Raw genomic sequence first — 21687 nt, 5'->3', positions numbered from 1 at the left:
CTATAACATTCAATTGAAAATACAAACTTTGAACGTACATAGCTCATGAACTGTTTGACCGTCTGCAATTTAACTTTGATACACATATGCGTCTCCTAATGCCGAACAACTTCCATATTCTGACTTTTGACCTCTGACCTTTAGATTACCCGCCATTTTGAATTATATGAAAACCATTTAAAATGTTTCTTCTCCCAGGATCTTTGATCAAAATGCACAAAAACGTCTACACGTGAACTTTGGACCTATACGGACAAAAAATCGTAACACATTTTTTCTAAGTGAAAAAATGTAGTTTTTATGAGCCAATTAAAATTTCTGTTTTGTGAAACTTCTTCTGCATCTAATACCTATATGAAGACTGTATGATGTTACTATTTAGAATGAGCAAATTGACTGTGTCTGCTTAGCTGAGTTGGTAGAGCTCTCACCTCTGGACCACAGGGTCACTGGTTCGAATCCAGGTAACGACAACTCAGCCTGTGATTATTTTTTGTGCATATTGTTCTTTCTCTGTCTCGCTCTCTCTCCACCCCCCTCTCTCTCTCTTTCTCTCTCTCTATCTCTCTCTCTCCACCCCCCCTCTCTCTCTCTGTCTCTCTCTCTCTCTCCACCCTTCTCTCTCTCTCTCTGTCTCTCTCTCTCTCTCCACCCTTCTCTCTCTCTCCCTCTCCTTGGTCCCGCCTTATCGCTGCTCGCAGCTATATTAGGTATTTCTTTTACACCTCAGCTAACCACCAGAAATAGCAGCTCTGGCTGAACCGTGCAGTCGGTTTTCACGAAACGCGGGATTCTGTTAGAGGACCATGCCAAACGATGACTATGCGAAGCCCATGACCATTGGCCAAAGGGTGGCGCTATAACATTCAATTGAAAATACAAACTTTGAACGTACATAGCACATGAACTGTTTGACCGTCTGCAATTTAACTTTGATACACATATGCGTCTCCTAATGCCGAACAACTTCCATATTCTGACTTTTGACCTCTGACCTTTAGATCACCCGCCATTTTGAATTATTTGAAAAACAGTAAAAATGTATCTCCTCCCAGGATCTTTGATCAAAATGCACAAAAACGTCTACACTTGAACTTTGGACCTATACGGACAAAAAATCGTAACACATTTTTTCTAAGTGAAAAAATGTAGTTTTTATGAGCCAATGAAAATTGCTGTTTTGTGAAACTTCTTCTGCATCTAATACCTGATATATGAATAGTGTATGATGTTACTATTTAGAATGAGCAAATTGACTGTGTCTGCTTAGCTCAGTTGGTAGAGCTCTCACCTCTGGACCACAGGGTCACTGGTTCAAATCCGGGTAGTGACAACTCAGCCCATGATTATTTTTGTGCATATTGTTCTCTCTCTGTCTCTCTCTCTCTCCACCCCCCTCTCTCTCTCTCTTTCTCTCTCTCTATCTCTCTCTCCACCCCCCCCTCTCTCTCTCTCTCTGTCTCTCTCTCTCCACCCCCTCTCTCTCTCTTCCTCTCCTTGGTCCCGCCTTATCGCTGCTCGCAGCTATATTATGTTATTGGCTTTGTGTGATTTTGCTTGGTTCCACATCTCACATTATGATCTCCAAAACCAGGCGGTCCTGATAAGTGATGGTTAGCAGGTGCGTTGGTACCAGAGTAAGACAGAGTTACGACATTGAGGGGGCAGAAAAAAGCCCGGTCACGTGGTTCATGTAACTTGTTTGACACGTAAAGCCCATAAACCTCCGGTTCAGGCCTTTGTCACTATTCGGCAATAGAAGTCTATGTAGAAGAGCCGCCATTGGACTGGCCCCATGAAGTGAACGGAGTTGTCGTAACTCTGTCTTACTCTATGGCTCTGGTTGGTACCACATTAAAGATAATGACATCAAATTCAAGAGATTTTACAATCAAGAGTACACTGAAAGCAATTCATATATTCAGGTAGTGTTGCATTAGGTGTTAATCTAACAAACCAATGTAATTCAATTATTTAAAAAATATATCGGATCAGTGGTGCAAGCGTCTTGCTCAAGCACACTTTGCCGATAACTCTGAGGGCTCCGTATAAACAAACTTCTAGTATATGTACAGTATTGTATAGGATTCACCCGTTCAGTAAATCTCATTAAGAAAGGTGGTGGTCTAGCCAGAATAGACGTTACCTTCCTTCCTCTGCTAGGAGAAGGAGGGCATCCAGTGGGAGGCGAAGGACGAGGACTTTGAGGAGTTTGAGGAGGAGTGCGAGGACAGAGTGATACCGGAGGAGGTGGGTGCGGCGGCGGCGGCTGTGGCGGCTGAGATCCTGGCGGGGGTGGAGGAGGAGGACGACGACCACATGGAGTTCTGTCGAGTGTGTAAAGATGGAGGGGAACTGTTGTGCTGCGACACTTGTACCTCGTCCTACCACATCCACTGTCTCAACCCACCGCTGCCCGAGATCCCCAACGGAGAGTGGCTGTGTCCGCGATGCACGGTTAGTCATTCCTGTCCTGTCCTGTCCTGTCCCGTCCCGTCCCGTCCCGTTCCGTACCGTACCGTACCGTACCGTACCGTACCGTACCGTACTGTACCGTACCGTCCTGTCCTGCTGTCCGATCTTGTTCTGCCCCATCCAATCCAACCCTGTCCCTTTCCATTCTGTGTGGTACCAGTGTTATGTTTTGCACTGTTCTATATAATCACATAGCATAGGATGACATGTTGGATGGAGGGGTGTTGCAGTCTTATAGTCTAAGACATTTTCACCTGCTTATTGCTTTCAAATGAGAAATTATATAATATTCAAGTCTTATAACGTAATATATTATATATATTCTATTATTCTCTTAAAAGTTGTCTATTCATGTGTGTATTTTGTTATTATGTAGGCCTATGTCACTGGAACACAGTCAGTCACTTTCCACAGTTCCAAGTAAAGCCACTTTAACACTTCTGACAATACTATATTGACCTCGCAACCTCCCCAGTGTCCGCAAATCAGTGGGCGCGTCCAGAAGATTCTCCACTGGCAGTGGGGTGAGCCTCCGGCTCCCATCCCTGTGCCTCCGGCGCCAGACGCCGCGCCCGATGACCCGCCACCGCCCCCCATGAAGGGCCGAGCCGAGCGGGAGTTCTTCGTCAAGCTGACTGGCCAGTCCTATTGGCACTGCACCTGGATCACTGAGCTACAGGTAAGGTACAACAATAACACATGCATAGCTCTATAACCTAAATAATATTCATTATAACCTCTTTTATCCCATTTAGACCTGAGGACAATTCTAAATAAATGTCTTCTAAATCCTATGTTTTCTGAAAATCCTATGTTTCTACGTCAGTGATGCTCAACCTTTTTCATGTCAAGGACCCCCAGAAATTTCTGTATTTGGCCGCGGACCCCCATCTGAAAATATGTTCTCCCCCCCCCCCCCCAGAAGCAAAGAGTTGAGTTAAAAACATTCGCTCCCGAAGGAATTTTGCGAAGTTCCAACCAGACTTAGTGTGTTTGGTAAAACAGTCTCCCTACAGAAGTAAGAGAGACCTCCAAGGCTCCAACTATTTGACTACCGGTAATTTAACCTTAAGAGGTCTGTAATCACGAGTAATTTTTATTATTACTAGCTTCCTTTGCCACTGGTGTCACTTTTAACTGTAATTGTTCTGCCCCCTGTACTATACCACTTTTCCCTGAGCCTGCTCAGGGACTACAGATGAAAATGAGTTTATGGCTAACTCTGGCCCATTTACATGGGCACCGAGTGCTGCACTACAAGCTTGTAGATCTGCTATTTCTTTTTCATTGTGAAAATGTGGCACAAATCTTTGAATATATATATATATATATATATACACACTGTGTTTGCATTTCATGTGAAAGAACTCCAGCATAATGTCTGCTATTAAAGCCAACCTCTTTCTGTCCCCTATGCCCCCTTCAGCTGGAGATATTCCACTCGGTGATGTTCCGCAACTACCAGCGGAAGACGGACATGGACGAGCCCCCAGCCTTGGACTATGGCTCGGGGGCAGAGGAGGATGGTGGCAAAGGGGATCCTTTGCGCGACAAGAGGCGCGCAAAAGACCCACAGTTCGCCATCTTGGACGAAAAATACTACAAATACGGCATCAAGCCAGAGTGGATGATGATCCATCGGATTATTAATCACAGCCTGGATAAAAAGGGGATGTACCACTACTTGGTCAAGTGGAGAGACCTGACCTATGACCAGTGTACCTGGGAGAGAGATGACCTGGACATGCCTGAATTTGGTGTCTTCAAGGCCAACTACTGGAGACACAGGTACGGCCCACCTCAGCCTGTCAGCCAGTCTGTGGTTGGAGGTGGCAAATTGTTTTGGAGGGCAATGGATGCTGCCATTGCTAACCCCTAAAGTAAATCCAACATTATGATGATCTGAATAAGCTGTGAAATAGAGTATAGGAATAGTTGCTTTTATTGGTTTCCTGTTCCTGTAGAATAATGTAAGCGTAATCCATCATGATATAATTTCTGACTGGTTGTTGTACTGCTGTGTGACAGGGACGAGATGATGAAAGAGGACCCAGACAAACCCAGAAAGCTGAGGAACAGGGGCCAGGAGGGTGACGAGGACGCGGAGGTCCTTGGCTTACCTGCCAACGATGTGAGTTATCACTGACTCAGGATTCTTCATTGTTAAAAACCTTTCATGTTTGCTGCTATTCCTCTTCGTAAAAACTACTGCTGCTATTTGCAGAACAGGGTAAATAATACCAATGCTGTAACTATAACTAATAATAACAATACCATTTGTACCATTGACATTCTCTCCATTCAGCCTACGATAAAGTACGAGGAGCAACCTGACTTTGTGACGACGACGGGCGGGACGCTACACCTGTATCAGCTGGAGGGTTTGAACTGGCTGCGGTTCTCCTGGGCTCAGGGCACAGACACCATCCTGGCAGACGAGATGGGCCTGGGCAAGACCATCCAAACCATCGTCTTCCTCTACTCGCTCTTCAAAGAGGTATGTGCAGGAGCAAGCATGGCGATAATACGTTTTCTTTGTTGTTATTTATTTGTAGTTGTTGCTTCATTTATTCATTTATTATTTATTATGTGCCCGGCACAAACCAGTAGGGTCAACAGTGACAAGAACTACACTCCACAGTGTGTGGGGAATTCAGGAATTGGCATAAAAATGGGTAGGAAAAAAGGGTTACTATTGGGGGGGAATATAATGAGCAAATAACTGTTATGTCATGTTAACCAAACAGGCAAATAGGTGGATAGGTATTTGACTTTTTTTAACAGAAGATCTTAGATCTTTTGTCTTTAATGGGTACTTTGCCAATATTTAACATGAATTATGAATTATTATCAGTCATCACCAAACACATTGGGAAGTGTCAGAGTTTCCAATGACCTCTTACACAAATTATATCACAAAAGAATGTCCTGTTTGGTATTATTTGGTACATGGCGGATTTGAGGAGGAAGGATTTGAGGAGGAAAGTTTTTTCTTTTAATTTAACCTTTATTTAACCAGTAAAATCACATTGAGACTGTCACGGGGCAACCCGTGCCCTATAGACACTAGAAGACTCCACAATGTGAAACTGAACATTACAAACGCACACTGCACAGCTGCTTCCATTAATTGACTGTCATCAAGCTCCTTGGAGGTGTGGCTATGTGTGGCATCTTATACTACTTATCTGTGTTGCCTATAATGCTATCATAATTGTTTTGTGTTTGATGTGATGCCTTGGAAAACAGTCAGACTCTAAATATGTAATTGTATAGTTGGTCTAACTCATGGGTCATGGTTTACCTTGTTTGAGTAGGTCCAATTACTAATCATTGTGGGTGGGTCTCACCTGGTATATAAGGGAGGCTTGTGGAAATGTTTGGGAGGGAATCCTGAGTGGAAAATGTTCAGTTTTGCTTGAGACTAACAAAGGAGACAACTCCAGGGGAGAGCTGGCAGGGCCAGGAAGGCATAGCCTGTTTTCAGTTTCTTAAGTTCTTGGTTTGTTGTTTTTCCTTAGTTGAGTTGTCAAGTGTTCATGTCTTACTTTGTTATTTGAAAGTGTATTGTAAGTCTTTATTCGGGAAGTATTATTTTTGCCTGCGCAGTCAAATCCAGCATGGGTCGTTCACTCTGTGTTTTGAGGTAAATAAAATACCAGAAAAGATCTACATTCTTGGACTGTCGATTCTTGGAGCCTTGGCCGTTTGGGCAACTTTACAGAGACCATAGTCTCTTTTACAAGTGCGCACTGGCCAAGAGAAGAGGCAAATAAATGTTACACAGCTCTGCCAGTAACAACAAATACAGGACATGACAAAGACAAACATATGACATCCGTAATACCAAAAACCTACTACCAGGGAGGCTCAGAGAGCGTCTAAATAGTACAGACAAAAATAAATACTAATAAGAACAATACATCATGAAACTACTAAACTAATATAAAACTAAGAACACAGCAATTGCTACTCGTCTAAGCAGGAGCAATGGCTGGAGAGTGTGCCAGAGGCAAACCTCTTAAAAGTCACTATAGGGGGATCAAGGAAGCCAATTTTAATCTGGTCCAAAAAACGCAAGGTGTGTCGTCATGACCTCAGTTACAGTAACACCCAGTGTACAGAATCCCCATGTTCATTCTCTAACACTTGTCAACTCCAGGGCCACACCAAGGGCCCGTTCCTCGTCAGCGCCCCGCTGTCCACCATCATCAACTGGGAGAGGGAGTTTGAGTTTTGGGCGCCGGACTTCTACGTGGTGACGTACACGGGGGACAAGGACAGCCGAGCCATCATCAGAGAGAACGAGTTCTCCCACGAAGATATGATCCTCAATCGAGGAAAGAGGGCCTTCAAGCTGCGGGTGAGGAGGAGCGTTTTGTTTCTTTATCCGATACTAAAAGCATTTAGACCTGAGGACGATTCTACAAATGTCTTCTAAATCCTGACAGTTTTCTGAAAACCCCCATGTTTCTATTATCGTTCTCAAACATTTTCATGTCAAGGACCCCCACAATTATATGTATTTGGCCCCCATCTGAACATATGTTGTTCCAGGGAACCCCCCCCCAGCAGCAAAGATTTGAGTTAAAAACGTTTGCCCTGAAATAATATATATTCAAAGATTTGCACCGTATTTTCACAATTATAAAAATATACCAGACCTACAAGCTCGTAGCGGGGCACTCGGTGCCGCGCTATGAGCTTGTAGATCTGCTATTTTTCAATAGCTAAAGTATAACATGATGCTTGAAACACCAAAAGGGGTTCCCGTTCAGAATGGGTTAAGCATTCTGTGATGAAAGGTTTGCATACTCACCACAAACCTTTTCTATGCTCCGGGAAAAACGTATCTTGTCTGCATGTTTTACTTTTTTGGATATTCCCTGCAGAGAGATGCCCCCATCAAGTTCCACGTGCTGCTGACCTCCTATGAGTTGGTGACCATTGACCAGTGTTCGCTCAAGTCCATCGACTGGGCCTGCCTGGTGGTGGACGAGGCCCACCGTCTGAAGAACAACCAGTCCAAGGTAGGCAGCAAGGCGGTGTATGTACTGTATGTACACATCACTATCCCCTGTCTAAAAGAGACCAGGCTGCTGTGACGTAGATGACGAGAATACCCTTAACCCATTTCGACCTGCGGACGATTTTACAAATGCCTAATAAATCCTGACAGTTTTCTGAAAATCCTATGTTTCTGTGTCAGTGGTTCTCAATCATTGTCATGTCAAGGACCCCAAATATATGTATTGTATATATGTATATGTATTTGGCCACCGACCCCCATCTGAAAATATGTTGTTCACGATTTTTCTAAAATAGCAGACCTACAAGCTCGTATCGCGGCACTCGGTGCCGCGCTATGAGCTTGTGTAGATCTGCTATTTTTCAATAGCTAAAGTTAAGTATAACATAATGCTTAAAACACCAAAAGGGGTTCCTGCCCAAATGGGTTAAGAGACCAAGGTGCTGTGACGTAGATGACGACAATACCCTGCAAGGACAATGACGACGACAATAATGATCACAATAATTCATTCACTTCGTAATTCATTCATTCACTTAACTTGATTGTTTTCTTTTTCTTTTTTTAAGATTAGTGCAAAAAATACAGAATGACACAAATTGTAACTAATGATACTTTAACTCAACTTCACATTCAAATGCATGTTTGATCTCCACCTGCAGTTCTTCAGGCGTCTGAACGACTACAAGATCGACCACAAGCTGCTGCTCACTGGAACTCCTCTACAGAACAATCTGGAAGAGCTGTTTCACCTGCTCAACTTCCTCACACCCAACCGCTTCAAGTAGGAATGCTCTCTCTCTCTCTCTCTCTCTCTCTCTCTCTCTCTCTCTCTCTCTCTCTCCCTCTCCCTCTCCCTCTCCCTCCCCTCTCTCCATAACTCCTCTCTCTCCTCTCTGCATTCTTTAAACCTCCCTGGCACCAGTGTTGTTTTTGGCAGCAAATTCTTATTTTAGTTTAGCCATTAGTCTTTGGAATGAAACTTCATTTAGTTTCAGTCATATTTTAGTCACCTGGAATGTTTTAGTGTTAGTCTATAGTTTTACGCGATGCGTTGTGAGCTTTTAGATCTGCTATTTTCAGCATGCAACCAAGTGTAAAATGACTTTCATTTATACTGGATCTCTTGTCCATTAGTCCCTTCCTAGTGTAGTTTTTATTTGTTGACGAAAAAATTCTTAGTTTTAGTCATCATACGGTAGCTTAGTTTTAGTTTCCATCTAGTTTTCGTCAAGGAAAAAAGGTAGTCGACGAAATCAACACTGCCTGGGCACAGATAGTAAAAAGCTGTTATCTGACCAGTGATGTATGTGGTCATGTGACGGGGGAAATACAAAAACGTGACGTTAACTCGCCGCCTCTCCTTTCCCCCGCCGTTCCGTCCGGTCCAGCAACCTGGACGGCTTTTTAGAGGAGTTCGCCGACATCTCCAAGGAGGACCAGATCAAGAAGCTCCACGACCTGCTGGGCCCTCACATGCTGAGGAGGCTGAAGGCCGACGTCTTCAAGAACATGCCCGCCAAGACGGAGCTCATCGTCCGCGTGGAGCTCAGCCCCATGCAGAAGTAAGGCCTAAAGGACTAAAGTATCGGCATCAAAATGTACTTAAAGTACTAAAAGTAAAAAGTACTCATAATGCAGAATGTGTTCAAAATGTCTACAAAATCTATTACAAAATTGAAAATGTTCAAATGGCCGAAATGTGTAGGGTTGAAGTGGTTAATGTATGTTTTCTAATAAAAAAAACTCGCCAAAGTAACTAAAGTTTTCAAATAATTGTAGTGGAGTAAAAAGTACTGGAAATTGATTGAGTAATAAGTCATATAATATTAATACTTTTTTTTAAGGAGTAATAAGTACTCTCTTGAGTAATAAACACTGTCGGTGGGTGCAGTACATCGAGCTTACTTGCAGTGTCATTTTGCTGTTTTGTTTCAAACCAGGAAGTATTACAAGTTGATCCTGACCAGGAACTTTGAGGCCCTCAACTCGAAGGGCGGAGGCAACCAGGTGTCTCTGCTCAACATCATGATGGACCTGAAGAAGTGTTGCAACCACCCCTACCTCTTCCCCGTCGCGTCCCTGGTACCACATCCCTACGCACCCAAACTCCTACACCTTGCATGGACTGTTCACGCAATGGAGTCGGCCTAAACCAGTGGTTTTCAAAATGTCAACCAGTGGTCCTTGAGGGGATTCCAGGTGGTCCCCAACTAAATGATGGAGAGTTAGTAACCAAATGGACCCTTTTTATAGATCTTTAACTCTTGAGACAGAGTTATATTATTGTTACTTAATTAATTACTTAATTTACAATAAGTCTACACAATGAGAGAATGTAGAATAATTGTTATTTTGATCAACGTTTGCCTGTTATCTCTCCTAATGGTACCACATCAACACAGCATGGAATTGTGGACAAAATCTTATCCAACGACAACAAAAGTCTTGGGTCTGAGAGGCTAAATCCTCTCAAAATGCTGAATAAATAATGGGCCTTGGTATGAAAATGGTTGAAAACCACTGGCCTAAACTGTGACTTTCCACGGAATGCTAAAGAATGCCTCTCATAACATTATGAGGGGATTGAATGTTCTAACAGCTCCGCCTACTGCACATCAGTGAGTTGTAGGCTAAAACGTTCTCGAATTGCTGATAGACAGTGACACCTCCTGATGAATGTAGGTACTACCCCTAATAGGAAACTAAGATAGAACAAAGGGAAAACAAAAAAAACAAAATGCCTCTGAATGATCTAGATAGATATTGTGCATTCCTCATGGATGGAAGGAGGCTTTAACTAACTCATTCAATTTGGGTTATGTTAATTTATTCTGTTTAATGTTTTATATTTCCTTGTGATATGGTGTGTGTGTGTGTGTGTGTGTGTGTGTGTGTGTGTGTGTGTGTGTGTGTGTGTGTGTGTGTGTGTGTGTGTGTGTGTGTGTGTGTGTGTGTGTGTGTGTGTGTGTGTGTGCGTGCGTGCGTGCGTGCGCGCGCGCGCGCGCGCGCATGTGTGCGTGTGTGCGTGCGCATGTGTGCGTGTGTGCGTGCATGTAGGAAGCCCCCAAAACAGTCAGCGGTGCATATGAGGGAGGAGGCCTCACCAAGGCGTCGGGGAAGTTGACGCTGTTGCAGAAGATGCTCAGGAAGCTGAAGAATCAGGGACACCGAGTTCTGATCTTCTCTCAGGTGCACACACACAGGCACGCATGCCCACAAATATGGGCAAATTCACCTTCCAAAGCACTGCTACCCAGGTGTGGAATGCCCTCCCCCCCATCGCTCAAAACAAACAAATCACTGGCTTCCTTCAAGACAGGCCTAAAAATTCACCTGTCAGCAAGTCAAAGGGAGAGGAGGTGATCGCATCAGCCGCTTTTGTGCGAATAATAATCCCCTTCCGATTAACCTTCGGCCCCAACCTGTGAATACTGTATATTTCATGTTTAGAGGAAATGTATATGTTGCCTTAAATTATTATTGTTACTCACTTACTGTTACTGTGTTAACTTATTATTCATGTCATGTGTGAGTGGATAGGACCCGAATGGAAACAAGGCCGCAAGGTCTTTCTTCGGTGAAATCCTTTTTTGGACAAAAATGCCTAACTGTACATTGTGCTGTTTGCATTTATGTTGCCTAATAAAGTATTCAATCAATCAATCAAAAAAACACACACACACACACACACACACGCACACACACACACACACACACACACACACACCTGGATAGCTGAGCCACAGCCCAGGCCGGATGTGTATGTTAACTGGTTCAGTGCCCACCCCAGTGCAGTAGGTGGCGCTACAAAGTGCCAGACGTTTTTGACAAAACAGCCACAAAGGCCGACGATCACTTCCGGTTCAAACTGGAGTAAACATCCGGTAGCAGCAGTGATGGAGTGCAGCAGTGATGGATCCTCCGGGCGATTATAGTTTTTGTCATATCCAAGTCAAATTAAGCTCTAATCAAGCCCCGAATATCGCATTTTGAACCATAATGCACATAAAGACTGCGTGTGTGTGTGTGTGTGCACTCGCGTGCACGCAAGGGTTTTGATGTTTTTAGGTGGATTCGTTCGATCGTTAGCTAATTGTTTTTGTCTATTTCTCTCTCTCTGTCTCTCTACGTTCTTTGTTTCTCAGATGACAAAGATGTTGGACTTGCTGGAGGACTTCTTAGACTTCGAGGGTTACAAATATGAGCGGATTGACGGAGCGGTCACCGGAGCACTGAGACAAGACGCCATCGACCGCTTCAACGGTGAGAACATTTCAGAGCAACCTTTCACTGATATGCTGTCATGTCATCACAACACATCTACAGTAGGCTATCAAGTGTTATGTTGTTTACATGTTGAAACGAAACCAGACCCACGGACCCACGGCTCTCCAGAACCACCACAAAAGGCTCTGGTCAGGCTCTGCCAGTGGGCCTAATGAGGCCAATTCCTTACACCTGGGCCAGGCTCTGCCAGTGGGCCTAATGGGGACAACTCCTTTCGCCTGTGCAATTTCCAGCCTCTGCCTCAGCCAATTGAGGCTCAACCAATCAGGCTCTGCCAGTGGGCACAGGCACATACACAGATCTCCATGTGGGACACCGGGTGACAGTTAAAACGGGTGCTATGACAATGTATATCATTAGGTTCCCAACTTGCATCGTTCCCAAGTAGGCCGGTGCGGCCGACTGCGACGGGCACGTACAGGTCTAGTGTTGTTAACATGTTGAAATGAAACCAGTGGTCTCTCTCTCTCTCTTTCCCCAGCCCCTGGGGCGTGCCAGTTCTGTTTCTTGCTGTCCACCAGAGCAGGTGGTCTGGGGATCAACCTGGCCACGGCAGACACCGTCGTCATCTTTGACTCTGACTGGAACCCTCACAATGACATCCAGGTACTGTAACACCCTACCCGGACTGTTTCCCACAAGCTAGAACCCTGCGTGGGGTTGGGTAGTCACGCATCCAACCACCTGGTGGAAGGATCAGAAACACATTTTTGAACATGTACAATTGTCTAGTATCAAGAGAAAAATCACACCCGTGTGAAGTGAGGGGTGCTCTTATCATCTATTGCTTCATTGTTATTGGGAATTTATGTTTGAGTAGGACAAAAATACCGATTTGCTCAGACGCGTATGACGTAAATTCTCCATTCATTGTCAATGGCATTTAATGTTTGTGTTAGGACAAATATTTACACTATAGCTGAATATAGCGCCCCTCAAAAATCGCATAGAAGTTGGGGTGGATTTGTACTGACAACGGGCATGGTTTTCAGAGTTGATGTGACCGATGCGGGCATGCTGAGGAACCAAAATAAAGACCCGTGCAGGAAAGGAACTGGTCGGAATAACGTGTTCCTTCCACACGCTACGTCCGGCCGGGGAAACTCTCCCCTGTCAGGTGAAAAGAAGCAGCTTGGACTCCTCATGCATAGAAGGAAGCATGAGGTCAGTCCGCTGCTCCCAGGTTGGCAGGGGAAGTGTAGCTCCCAGGATTACATTTGATAATTGACACTGGGTGCAAAAATGGGTGGCAAAATCGTGGGATAAAAAAAGGAAAAAAAGAGAACCCAAACTGTCAAACAGTTTTGACAGCAAATTTTGATTTTAGTTTTAGTCATAGTCTTTCATTTAGTTTTAGTCACATTTTAGTCACCTGGAATGTTTTAGTCTAGGTTTAGTCGACTAAATATCATAAGATTTTAGTCGACTAAATCTGTAGTTGATTTAGTTGACTAAAGTGTATTTTGGTGGGCCTTGTTACACTTGCTGAAAATACAAGCTCACAACGCGTCGCAGACTCGCAGAGCAACGCGTTGTGAGCTTGTAGATCTGCTATTTTCAGCATGCAAGGGTAAATGACTTGTACTGGATCTCTTGTCCACTAGTCCCTTCATAACATTTTAGTCTAGTTTTTATTTGTTTTCGTCATAGTATTAGTCGACGAAATAAACACTGATGCTGAGGAACCCAAATGGGGATGCACACGAAGATTAGATAAACCAACGGACCGACATGCAGAAACAACGGTCAGACATGCTGTCAAACATGCTCTGCTCCGTGCTTGTGGTTATGGTTAGGTTAGGGTTTGATGAGGTAGGTTGTCGGTCTAATGACAGTCGGACCAATAGTATGTCTAAACTAAAGCCTGTACCCACCAAAATATAGTCGTGCAGGAAACGTGCAGGAATCTAACCCAAACTGTCGGGTGTAAATGTACGTTCTGTCTCTTCCCCACCTCCCGCCAGGCGTTCAGCCGCGCTCACCGAATCGGGCAGGCCAACAAGGTGATGATCTACCGCTTTGTGACCCGCGCCAGCGTGGAGGAGCGCATCACCCAGGTGGCCAAGAGGAAGATGATGCTGACTCACCTGGTGGTGCGTCCGGGGCTGGGCTCCAAGGCTGGCTCCATGTCCAAGCAGGAGCTGGACGACATCCTCAAGTTTGGCACGGAGGAGCTCTTCAAGGACGAGATAGAGGGTGACCAATCACACATTGTCACACTTTACAAATTTATAATTCACAGAGCCATAAGACAGAGTTATGACGACTCCGCTCACTTCACGTGCCAGTCCAACGGCGGCTCTTCTACATAGACTTCTATTGGCGAAGAGCATTACGAAGCGTGTCAATGTCCTGGACCAGAAGTTCGCAGAATGCACTGGACTCAGGCAACAGCCCAGCTTTAATGATCTTAAATCACTTTATTTTAGACATTTTTTTAGTATTAGTGCAACATAACCATTACAGAGACTTTAGTTGTCACTGTACAATACTTTCAAACAGTTGTCATGTTGCACACACATGCCTAAAATTGCTGATATTTGCGCCACCCTCTTGAAAACAATTTCAAACTCCAGCTTGTCACACTCCAGGCTGCATGAACAGCACTCGAGCGCTCACTTTTCTGCCACCTCAATGTCGTAACTCTGTCTTACTCTATGGCTCTGATAATTCAGGGAGAGGATGACCAATCACACACTCTTATGCATAATAATAACCAGTAAGACGCCCTTAGGGCGAGACGCGACCTTGCAATAAAGGGTGAGTTTGCGTGCACGCATCCTCCTGAGTGACGGCAGACTGCTGGGCGAGCACTGGCACTTTGGAATGGGGGGGGCAGATTAACATATCCGCCTGGGTGACGGCAGACTGCCGGGCCAGCGCTGGCACTGGGGGGGGATCAGATCAACATATGGAATGAATTCTGTACTGGGTCAGGATTTATTTTTCCTGTTGAGCGGGATTTGTAATCTGATGTTTGTAACAGCTAGACATGTAAAAATGGTAGCCTGGTTAACCTCTCCCACCTGGAAAACATGTGACAGAACATGTGGAAACAGCTGATGTGCAATCAATCTGATTTGAGATTTATTGACGGGAGAGGCCCTTGAGATGCATCAATCTCCCAACGTGTCGCCATGAAATGCGTTGCGAGCCAGCTGTTTCCACAGTAGTCAAAACAAAGTTATTAAATGTATGTCAGTCATTTCTTTGCATATTACAGTTATTTTTCATATCTGCCCTTGCAATGTCTGTTTATGAAGCCGGAAATGTTCCAATGTTCCGATCCAAAAACACAATTATGTGTGTGACAATTATTGATCGTCCAAAAGTAAAATGCCGTGATCGTGACAGGCCTGGCGGTCATCTCCGTGCTCCAGGTATGAAGTGCCCGGCGATTGACAAAGGCGACGATGAGGAGGGCAGCGTGATTCACTACGACAGCTCTGCCATCGAGAGGCTGCTGGACCGCGACCGAGACACCACGGAGGACACAGACGTCCAGAACATGAACGAGTACCTCAGCTCCTTCAAAGTGGCTCAGTACATGGTCCGCGAGGAGGATAAGGTCAGGGTCACCTCTTTTAACAAGTGATTCTGAACCAATTCTCAATTCCGTGAGAGTGTGCACGCACATTCCCACTAGGCCCAGGAAGAAATGCCACTGGAACATTTTCAACTCAAGTGTTTTTACCTCTAACTGCATGGATCTGTGTAAAACCTTGCATGCACACTCCCTAGAGGCCAAGGAAAAACCTTTGCCTGGAATTTGTCACATCTGCTCTTTATAGCGCCACCAGGAGGCCGACATATGTAAAACACATTTTCTAATATTACTCCTTCAGATTTTATCCAAATTTCACGCAAATCGGTACACATGCTCTACATAGTCATGTGATCAAGATGGGTTTATTTGATTTCTCATAATCCATCCTGATTGGCTACGATTGGCTTCTAACGTTTTCAGGAGTAGCCCGCTTTGTACCCGTTTTGTACAAAGCTTATTGATACTCTGGTCTCGATAAATGCCGAACCGGGTTTGAAATGGACCCGATTTTCCATCCCTAGATATGATGATAAAAGTGTGTGTGTGTGTGTGTGTGTGTGTGTCCTAGTTCAAAATGTATTGTCTCCCGTCAAAATAATAGAAATAATAATAATAGTCAAAGTCCACAGAGTCTACGGACCCCCGTTTAATGGCATTGCTCTCTCTGAGACCCCCAATTTATATTATAAAATCAATGTTAATTTAACTCTCAGAGTTACAGACCCATAAAGGTTCCAAACATCATTTAGCTGGGGAGGACCCCCTGGAACTCCGTCAAGGACCCCTTGGGGGTTTGAGAACCACTGCCTTAAGTGACACACACACACACACACACACACACACACACACACACACACACGTCACACGCATTGCATCATCGCGCCTGTCACCAATATGTGCCATGTGTGCACATATGCACACATGGCATCAACGCATGGTGTTGTGTGCTGGCACACTATACACCCTGTCTTTCTTTTATCTGTATTGTATTGTGTTTTTTATGGATATAGTGTTGGGTGCTTGCACATTATGCACACATGGCATCAACGCATGGTGTTGTGTGCTGGCACACTATACATACTCTGTCTTCTTTCGTTTATCATTCATTTTTTAAGAGCCTGCCCAGGGACTACAGATGAAAATTAGCTTTGGCTAACTCTGGCCCATTTACATTGAGGTGAAAACTTGATTAATGAGCTTTGTCCGTAAAAAAAAATCAAAACAATTTGTTTTGTCCAGGTCGAGGAGATAGAGCGAGAGATCATCAAGCAGGAGGAGTGCGTGGACCCGGACTACTGGGAGAAGCTGCTGAGGCATCACTACGAGCAGCAGCAGGAGGACCTGACCAGCAAGCTGGGCAAGGGCAAACGCAACCGCAAGCCTGTCAACTACAATGACGCCGCGCAGGAAGACCAAGGTGACAAACAACACCCAAGCCTGGGCTCAGTCTGAGCCCAGTCTTGTAAATGTTGCTCATTTCACACTCAAAAAGTCAATATTACCAGGAACATTATTCTTTTCGGGGTATCGTGCATGGCATTGTGAAGCATCCACAAGGTAGTAGTGAGTACCGTTTAGTCGTCAGTAAAATGGGCCTAGCCTGTTGACGGACCACCTCGCCATGTGCTGTTTCAGAGTGGCATGCTGATATTTCAGATAACCAGTCCGAGTATTCGGTGGGCTCCGAGGAGGAGGACGAGGACTTTGACGAGAGACCCGAAGGTAAGGAGCCATGCAGAGTCATCACCCCTGCCCCCCCCCCACACACGCACACACACACACACGCTTAACCCACTTAGACCTGAGGACGATTCTACAAATGTCTTCTAAATCATGATAGTTTTCTGAAAATGTTTCTGGTGCTCAATATTTCATGTCAAGGACCCCGCAAACTATATGTAAGTGGACTCCGGCCCCATCTGAAAACATGTTGTTCCAGGGACCTCCCCAGAAGCAAAGATCTTTTAAATCATTTAAAATGTTCACTCTGTAATAATATATATTCAAAGATTTGAGGCACATTTTCACGATTTTTCAAAAATAGCAGAACTACAAGCTCATAGTGCGACCCTCGGTGCCGCACTATGAGCTTATAGATCTGCTATTTTTCAATAGCTAAAGTATAACCAAAAGGGGTTCCCGCCCAAAATGCATTAACAGAACCAAGAAAGATGTTGCACTGTAATAAAAGTACACGTAAGCCTGGGATGAATTACTGTTTGGAACGGATTCCTTTGCTATTCTTGGCCGTGTCGTCGATCTTGCTTGGTACAATGGAACGGATCAGATTGTCCTCAGAATACATATTGTGCTCCAGGCAGTCGAACGGCAAAGAAAAAAACCCGCTCCAAGCATTCGAAAAGGATTTCAGTTTCACAGTAGAACGACCCATGTCTGCACTCTGCACACACAGTAGATTTGAGTTTCCTATCATAACTCGTTCAAGATTGTGTGGGCAGGTCTCCAAAGCAGGTCTGGAAAAGTATGGAAAGTGAATTTGATCATTTCCAGCTCTGCAAAATTTTTTTTTAAAAAAGAGAACAGAAAAATCCTGTACATTTATGGAGAAAAAAAATTAGTTTATAAATTAACTATGTTTGTTTATGTAGATGAAGACAAGACAGGGCTGTCATCTCACATATCATTAGTTGAGTATAACAAACCAAAAAAGCTATTATGAAACCTTTCAAAAATTGGAAATGTTTTTGTTGCCAGGGTTGATCATCAGCTCCAACAAGAACTGGCCCCAGTAATAGGGAAGGGTCAACAATATGACATAAATAACACTTATGTTGTTGACTAGTTTTTTTAAATTTGTTATTGTTTAATTGTAATGTGGTTAACCATTTCATTCCACTAACATTCTCTGTTGCTGTGCTCTGTGTATCAAACGGCCTTGGTCCTCCTCCATGGCTTGCGTTCAACTGTCTGTCCCTGCAGGTCGAAGACAGTCACGCCGCCAGATGAGGAATGAGAAGGACAAACCACTGCCCCCCCTACTGGCCAGAGTGGGAGGCAACCTCGAGGTCTGTCTAACAGCTACCTCTATTTTTGAGTGGTGCAACCACTCCAAGGAACAGCAATGTCCGTCCTAACCTATGTGACTATGTTTAGAGTACCAGTAGGAGAAAAAGTGGCGCTGTTGTGCCAGAAACACAGAGAGAGAGAGATAGTGTTGCACTGTTGCCTGCTAATGAGAGAGAGAGAGAGAGAGAGAGACACACACACAGAGAGAGAGACAGAGAGAGAGAGGCAGGGGGAGAGTGGAGTTGCACCACTCAGTTCACACAGGTGTGATTTTAATTGAAGCCTGCCCATGTGTTTTTTAAATCATTCAATTGTGAATTGAATGCTTATATGCGATGGTTTGAAGATATTTTGGAGGCTTTTTGCCTTTTATTGATAGAGTAAGTGGAGACAGACAGGAAAGCAGGAGAGAAAGACGGGGGAAGTTCGTCAGGAACAGGACTCGAACCTGTGATGTCAGGCTGCATTAGGAGCCTAGGTGCCCGGACGGCTAAGCCGGACCGGGCCCAATGGTCCCCATTTTTAAATATGAGCTTGGACCATGCACAGCTAAATCCACAGTGTCGATTCCCTAACTAACACTGTGTTAATTTAACCCAAATTAGTCTATGGTAATGTAGTTTCTCCAAAATGTCTGATTATCGTGATGTGATGTGATTGTCGCGACCCACGGGTTGAGAACCCCTGTCATAGATAACTGTTTATTTTTTATTTTGTTTCACAATATAATGTCCACATTGTGCACATAGGTGTTGGGCTTCAACACGCGACAGCGCAAGGCCTTCCTGAATGCCGTGATGCGCTGGGGGATGCCTGCCCAGGATGCCTTCTCCTGCCAGTGGCTGGTCAGAGACCTGCGTGGAAAGACGGAGAAGGAATTCAAGTAAGACACAAAAGTTACCCATGTCATTTTATTGCACGGCTTTGTTCAATACTTCAAGGTTTGTTATTTTGAATGATTGAGTGATTGAATTTTTTTTATTTCACAGTATGCAGAATGGCAGACCAAACATCTGCATCCGTTTATGAGATAAATATTGACCGTAGCATACTGGATAAACCGTCCCCATATCTTTTCAAACACCTTTTTGAGTATAAGTGATTTTTTTTCCAGAGGAAGGCACATAGTTAGCTCCACCACTGAGCGATACTGGGTTTGCCTATCTTTTTCCATGATAAAGCTATAGCCTTTTAGGCTTGTAGTAAGCATAAATCTAAAAATCTTTGTTGGCTACTCTTTATCTTATGACCTATTGGGTAAAGACCTAATAGAAAAGGATTTGGGTCAAGCTCAACTTTTTGGATTTATTGGTGAACGGAGGAGATCAACGTCGTTAATGCTGGATCCATCGGTTGTATATCATATCACGTTTCCACACATCCTACGGTCTGAATGTGTTTAGGTGCTTGAGGTTCCTGTGTGCAATGTTCTAAGACAAGTCATAAATATGTATCTGTGCCAGTGTCCTCGCTCTGCATTATTTTACGCTCAGACTGCCTCACTTGAATTTGATTGGTCAATCAAGGCAATTCAGGGCCTGTTATTGCCTGATGGCATATCATTGTTCTGATAACAGACTGATTGATTTTAAAAATCATTTAAAAATCAAGATTCCATGTTGAATGATTGATCCTGTTAATAAGTAGCCATGTAATAAGCGAGATAATTCAAATTTACATTTTAGTCACCTGGAATGTTTGTGTCTAGTTTTAGTCGACTAAATGTCATAAGATTTTAGTCCACTAAATCTACGGTTGATTTAGTAGACTAAAATGTATTTTGGCGGGCCTTGATGCCGTCGTAATGACTGATTTTACACTTGCTGAAAATAGCTGATCAACAAGCTCACTTGCTTGTACAATGCTTGTAGATCTGCTATTTTCAGCATGCAACCAAGTGTCAAATAACGAATTACTGGATCTCTTGTCCACTAGTCCCTTCCTAACATTTTAGTCTAGTTTTTATCTGTTGACGAAATTGTCAATACATTTAGTCTTAGTTTTAGTCATCATAGCTTAGGTTTAATTTTGTTTCCATTTAGTTTTTGTCAGTGAAAAAAGGTAGTCGACGAACATTTTTCATCTTAGTTTTAGTCGACAAAAACAACACTGCTACGTAATGCCACAAAAAATAACTATCTCCTTTATCTCTCTCCTCCCATCCTGTCCTCCACTCACTTCTCCATCCCCCTCTTCCTCTCCAGAGCGTACGTGTCACTGTTCATGCGTCACCTGTGCGAACCGGTGGCCGACGGCGCCGAAACGTTTGCGGACGGCGTCCCGAGGGAGGGCCTGTGTCGGCAGCCTGTCCTCACCCGTATCGGGGTCATGTCCCTGGTGAAGAAGAAGGTGAGAGCGTATAGCGGAGTTGCACAGCCTTATTTTCACCGGTTGTCCAGCTGCTGGACATGAGACTAATTAATTAGAGCGACAGAGATAGAGAGGAGTATGTGTGTGTACGTGTGTGTGTGTGTGTGTGTGTCAATTTAACAAAGGTGAGGAGAGTGAGCAACGTTTGCGCTACTGTATGCCGACTCATGGACTCGGCCCCAGACCTTTTTTTTCTCCCTGGAAATAAAAACCGAGGCTACCTTACTCCTTATCCCTCAACTTTTTTTACTATTTTGAAAAACATTTTAAAATTCTTCAAATAGCCGTTCTTACATTGACACATTGGGAGCAGTGTTGTTTTTGACAGCACATTTTGATTTGAGTTTTTAGTCGTCGTCTGTTGAATAGTTTTAATTTGGTTTAGTCACATTTTATTCACCTAGCTGGAATGTTGTAGTGTTAGTCTAGTTTTAGTCAACTAAATCTACAGATGCCGTCGTAATGGCTCATTTTTCACTTGTTGAAAATTGAGCCGATGTACAAACTCGACGCGTTGAGCTTGTAGATCGCCATGCAACCATGCGCATGCAACCATGTGTAAAATGACTTATATTGAATCTCTTGTCCACTAGTTCCTACCCCCTAACATTTTAGTCTAGTTTTTATTTGTTGATGAAATTGTCAATATATTTAGTCTTAGTTTTAGTCATCATAGCTTCGTTTTCATGTAGTTTCCATTACTGGTAGTCGACGAACATTTTTCGTCATAGTATTCGACAAAATCAACACTAGTTGGTAGCTTGTAGATCGACTATTTTAACAGTAAACAGTAAACAGTAAATAGTAACAAAAAGGCAAAGAAGTGTAGGGATAATGGGTACGGCACCGGCGAAAATGAGGCCGCCCTCTTCATGTCTGCTCTTTAAAATATCTCTGAAAAGTGTGAATTGTAACTCTAAATACAAGCCTTTAATTACGTTTTGAGACG

The 21687-nt window shown here is 43.9% G+C and overlaps 1 protein-coding gene across 9 annotated transcripts in view; it reads left to right on the top strand.

Moving 5' to 3' along the window:
• The window catches only part of chd3 (chromodomain helicase DNA binding protein 3), a gene marked incomplete at its 3' end in the record, with an annotated part of 71555 nt that overhangs the window by 21991 nt on the left and 27877 nt on the right, over nt 1–21687 (top strand). For 6 of the 9 annotated variants that reach the window (XM_080792805.1, XM_080792804.1, XM_080792806.1 and 3 more), the window contains exons 9-28: nt 2164–2457; nt 2951–3154; nt 3902–4263; nt 4504–4606; nt 4781–4972; nt 6638–6838; nt 7368–7505; nt 8167–8288; nt 8896–9069; nt 9448–9589; nt 10565–10696; nt 11653–11770; nt 12276–12400; nt 13759–13990; nt 15175–15362; nt 16581–16758; nt 16977–17063; nt 18282–18367; nt 19118–19251; nt 20573–20717. In XM_080792805.1, the coding sequence (XP_080648931.1) occupies nt 2164–2457; nt 2951–3154; nt 3902–4263; nt 4504–4606; nt 4781–4972; nt 6638–6838; nt 7368–7505; nt 8167–8288; nt 8896–9069; nt 9448–9589; nt 10565–10696; nt 11653–11770; nt 12276–12400; nt 13759–13990; nt 15175–15362; nt 16581–16758; nt 16977–17063; nt 18282–18367; nt 19118–19251; nt 20573–20717 (3357 nt within the window). The remainder of the gene's footprint in view (nt 1–2163; nt 2458–2950; nt 3155–3901; nt 4264–4503; nt 4607–4780; nt 4973–6637; nt 6839–7367; nt 7506–8166; nt 8289–8895; nt 9070–9447; nt 9590–10564; nt 10697–11652; nt 11771–12275; nt 12401–13758; nt 13991–15174; nt 15363–16580; nt 16759–16976; nt 17064–18281; nt 18368–19117; nt 19252–20572; nt 20718–21687) is intronic. The other 3 variants (XM_080792807.1, XM_080792802.1, XM_080792803.1) reach the window with 2 other exon arrangements.

Source organism: Protomyctophum bolini, assembly GCF_963924005.1.
Source record: "Protomyctophum bolini genome assembly, chromosome: 20".
NCBI lineage: Eukaryota > Metazoa > Chordata > Actinopteri > Myctophiformes > Myctophidae > Protomyctophum > Protomyctophum bolini.
The sequence above is the reverse complement of the archived record's forward strand: the minus strand, read 5'-3'. Positions and strand labels throughout refer to the sequence as shown.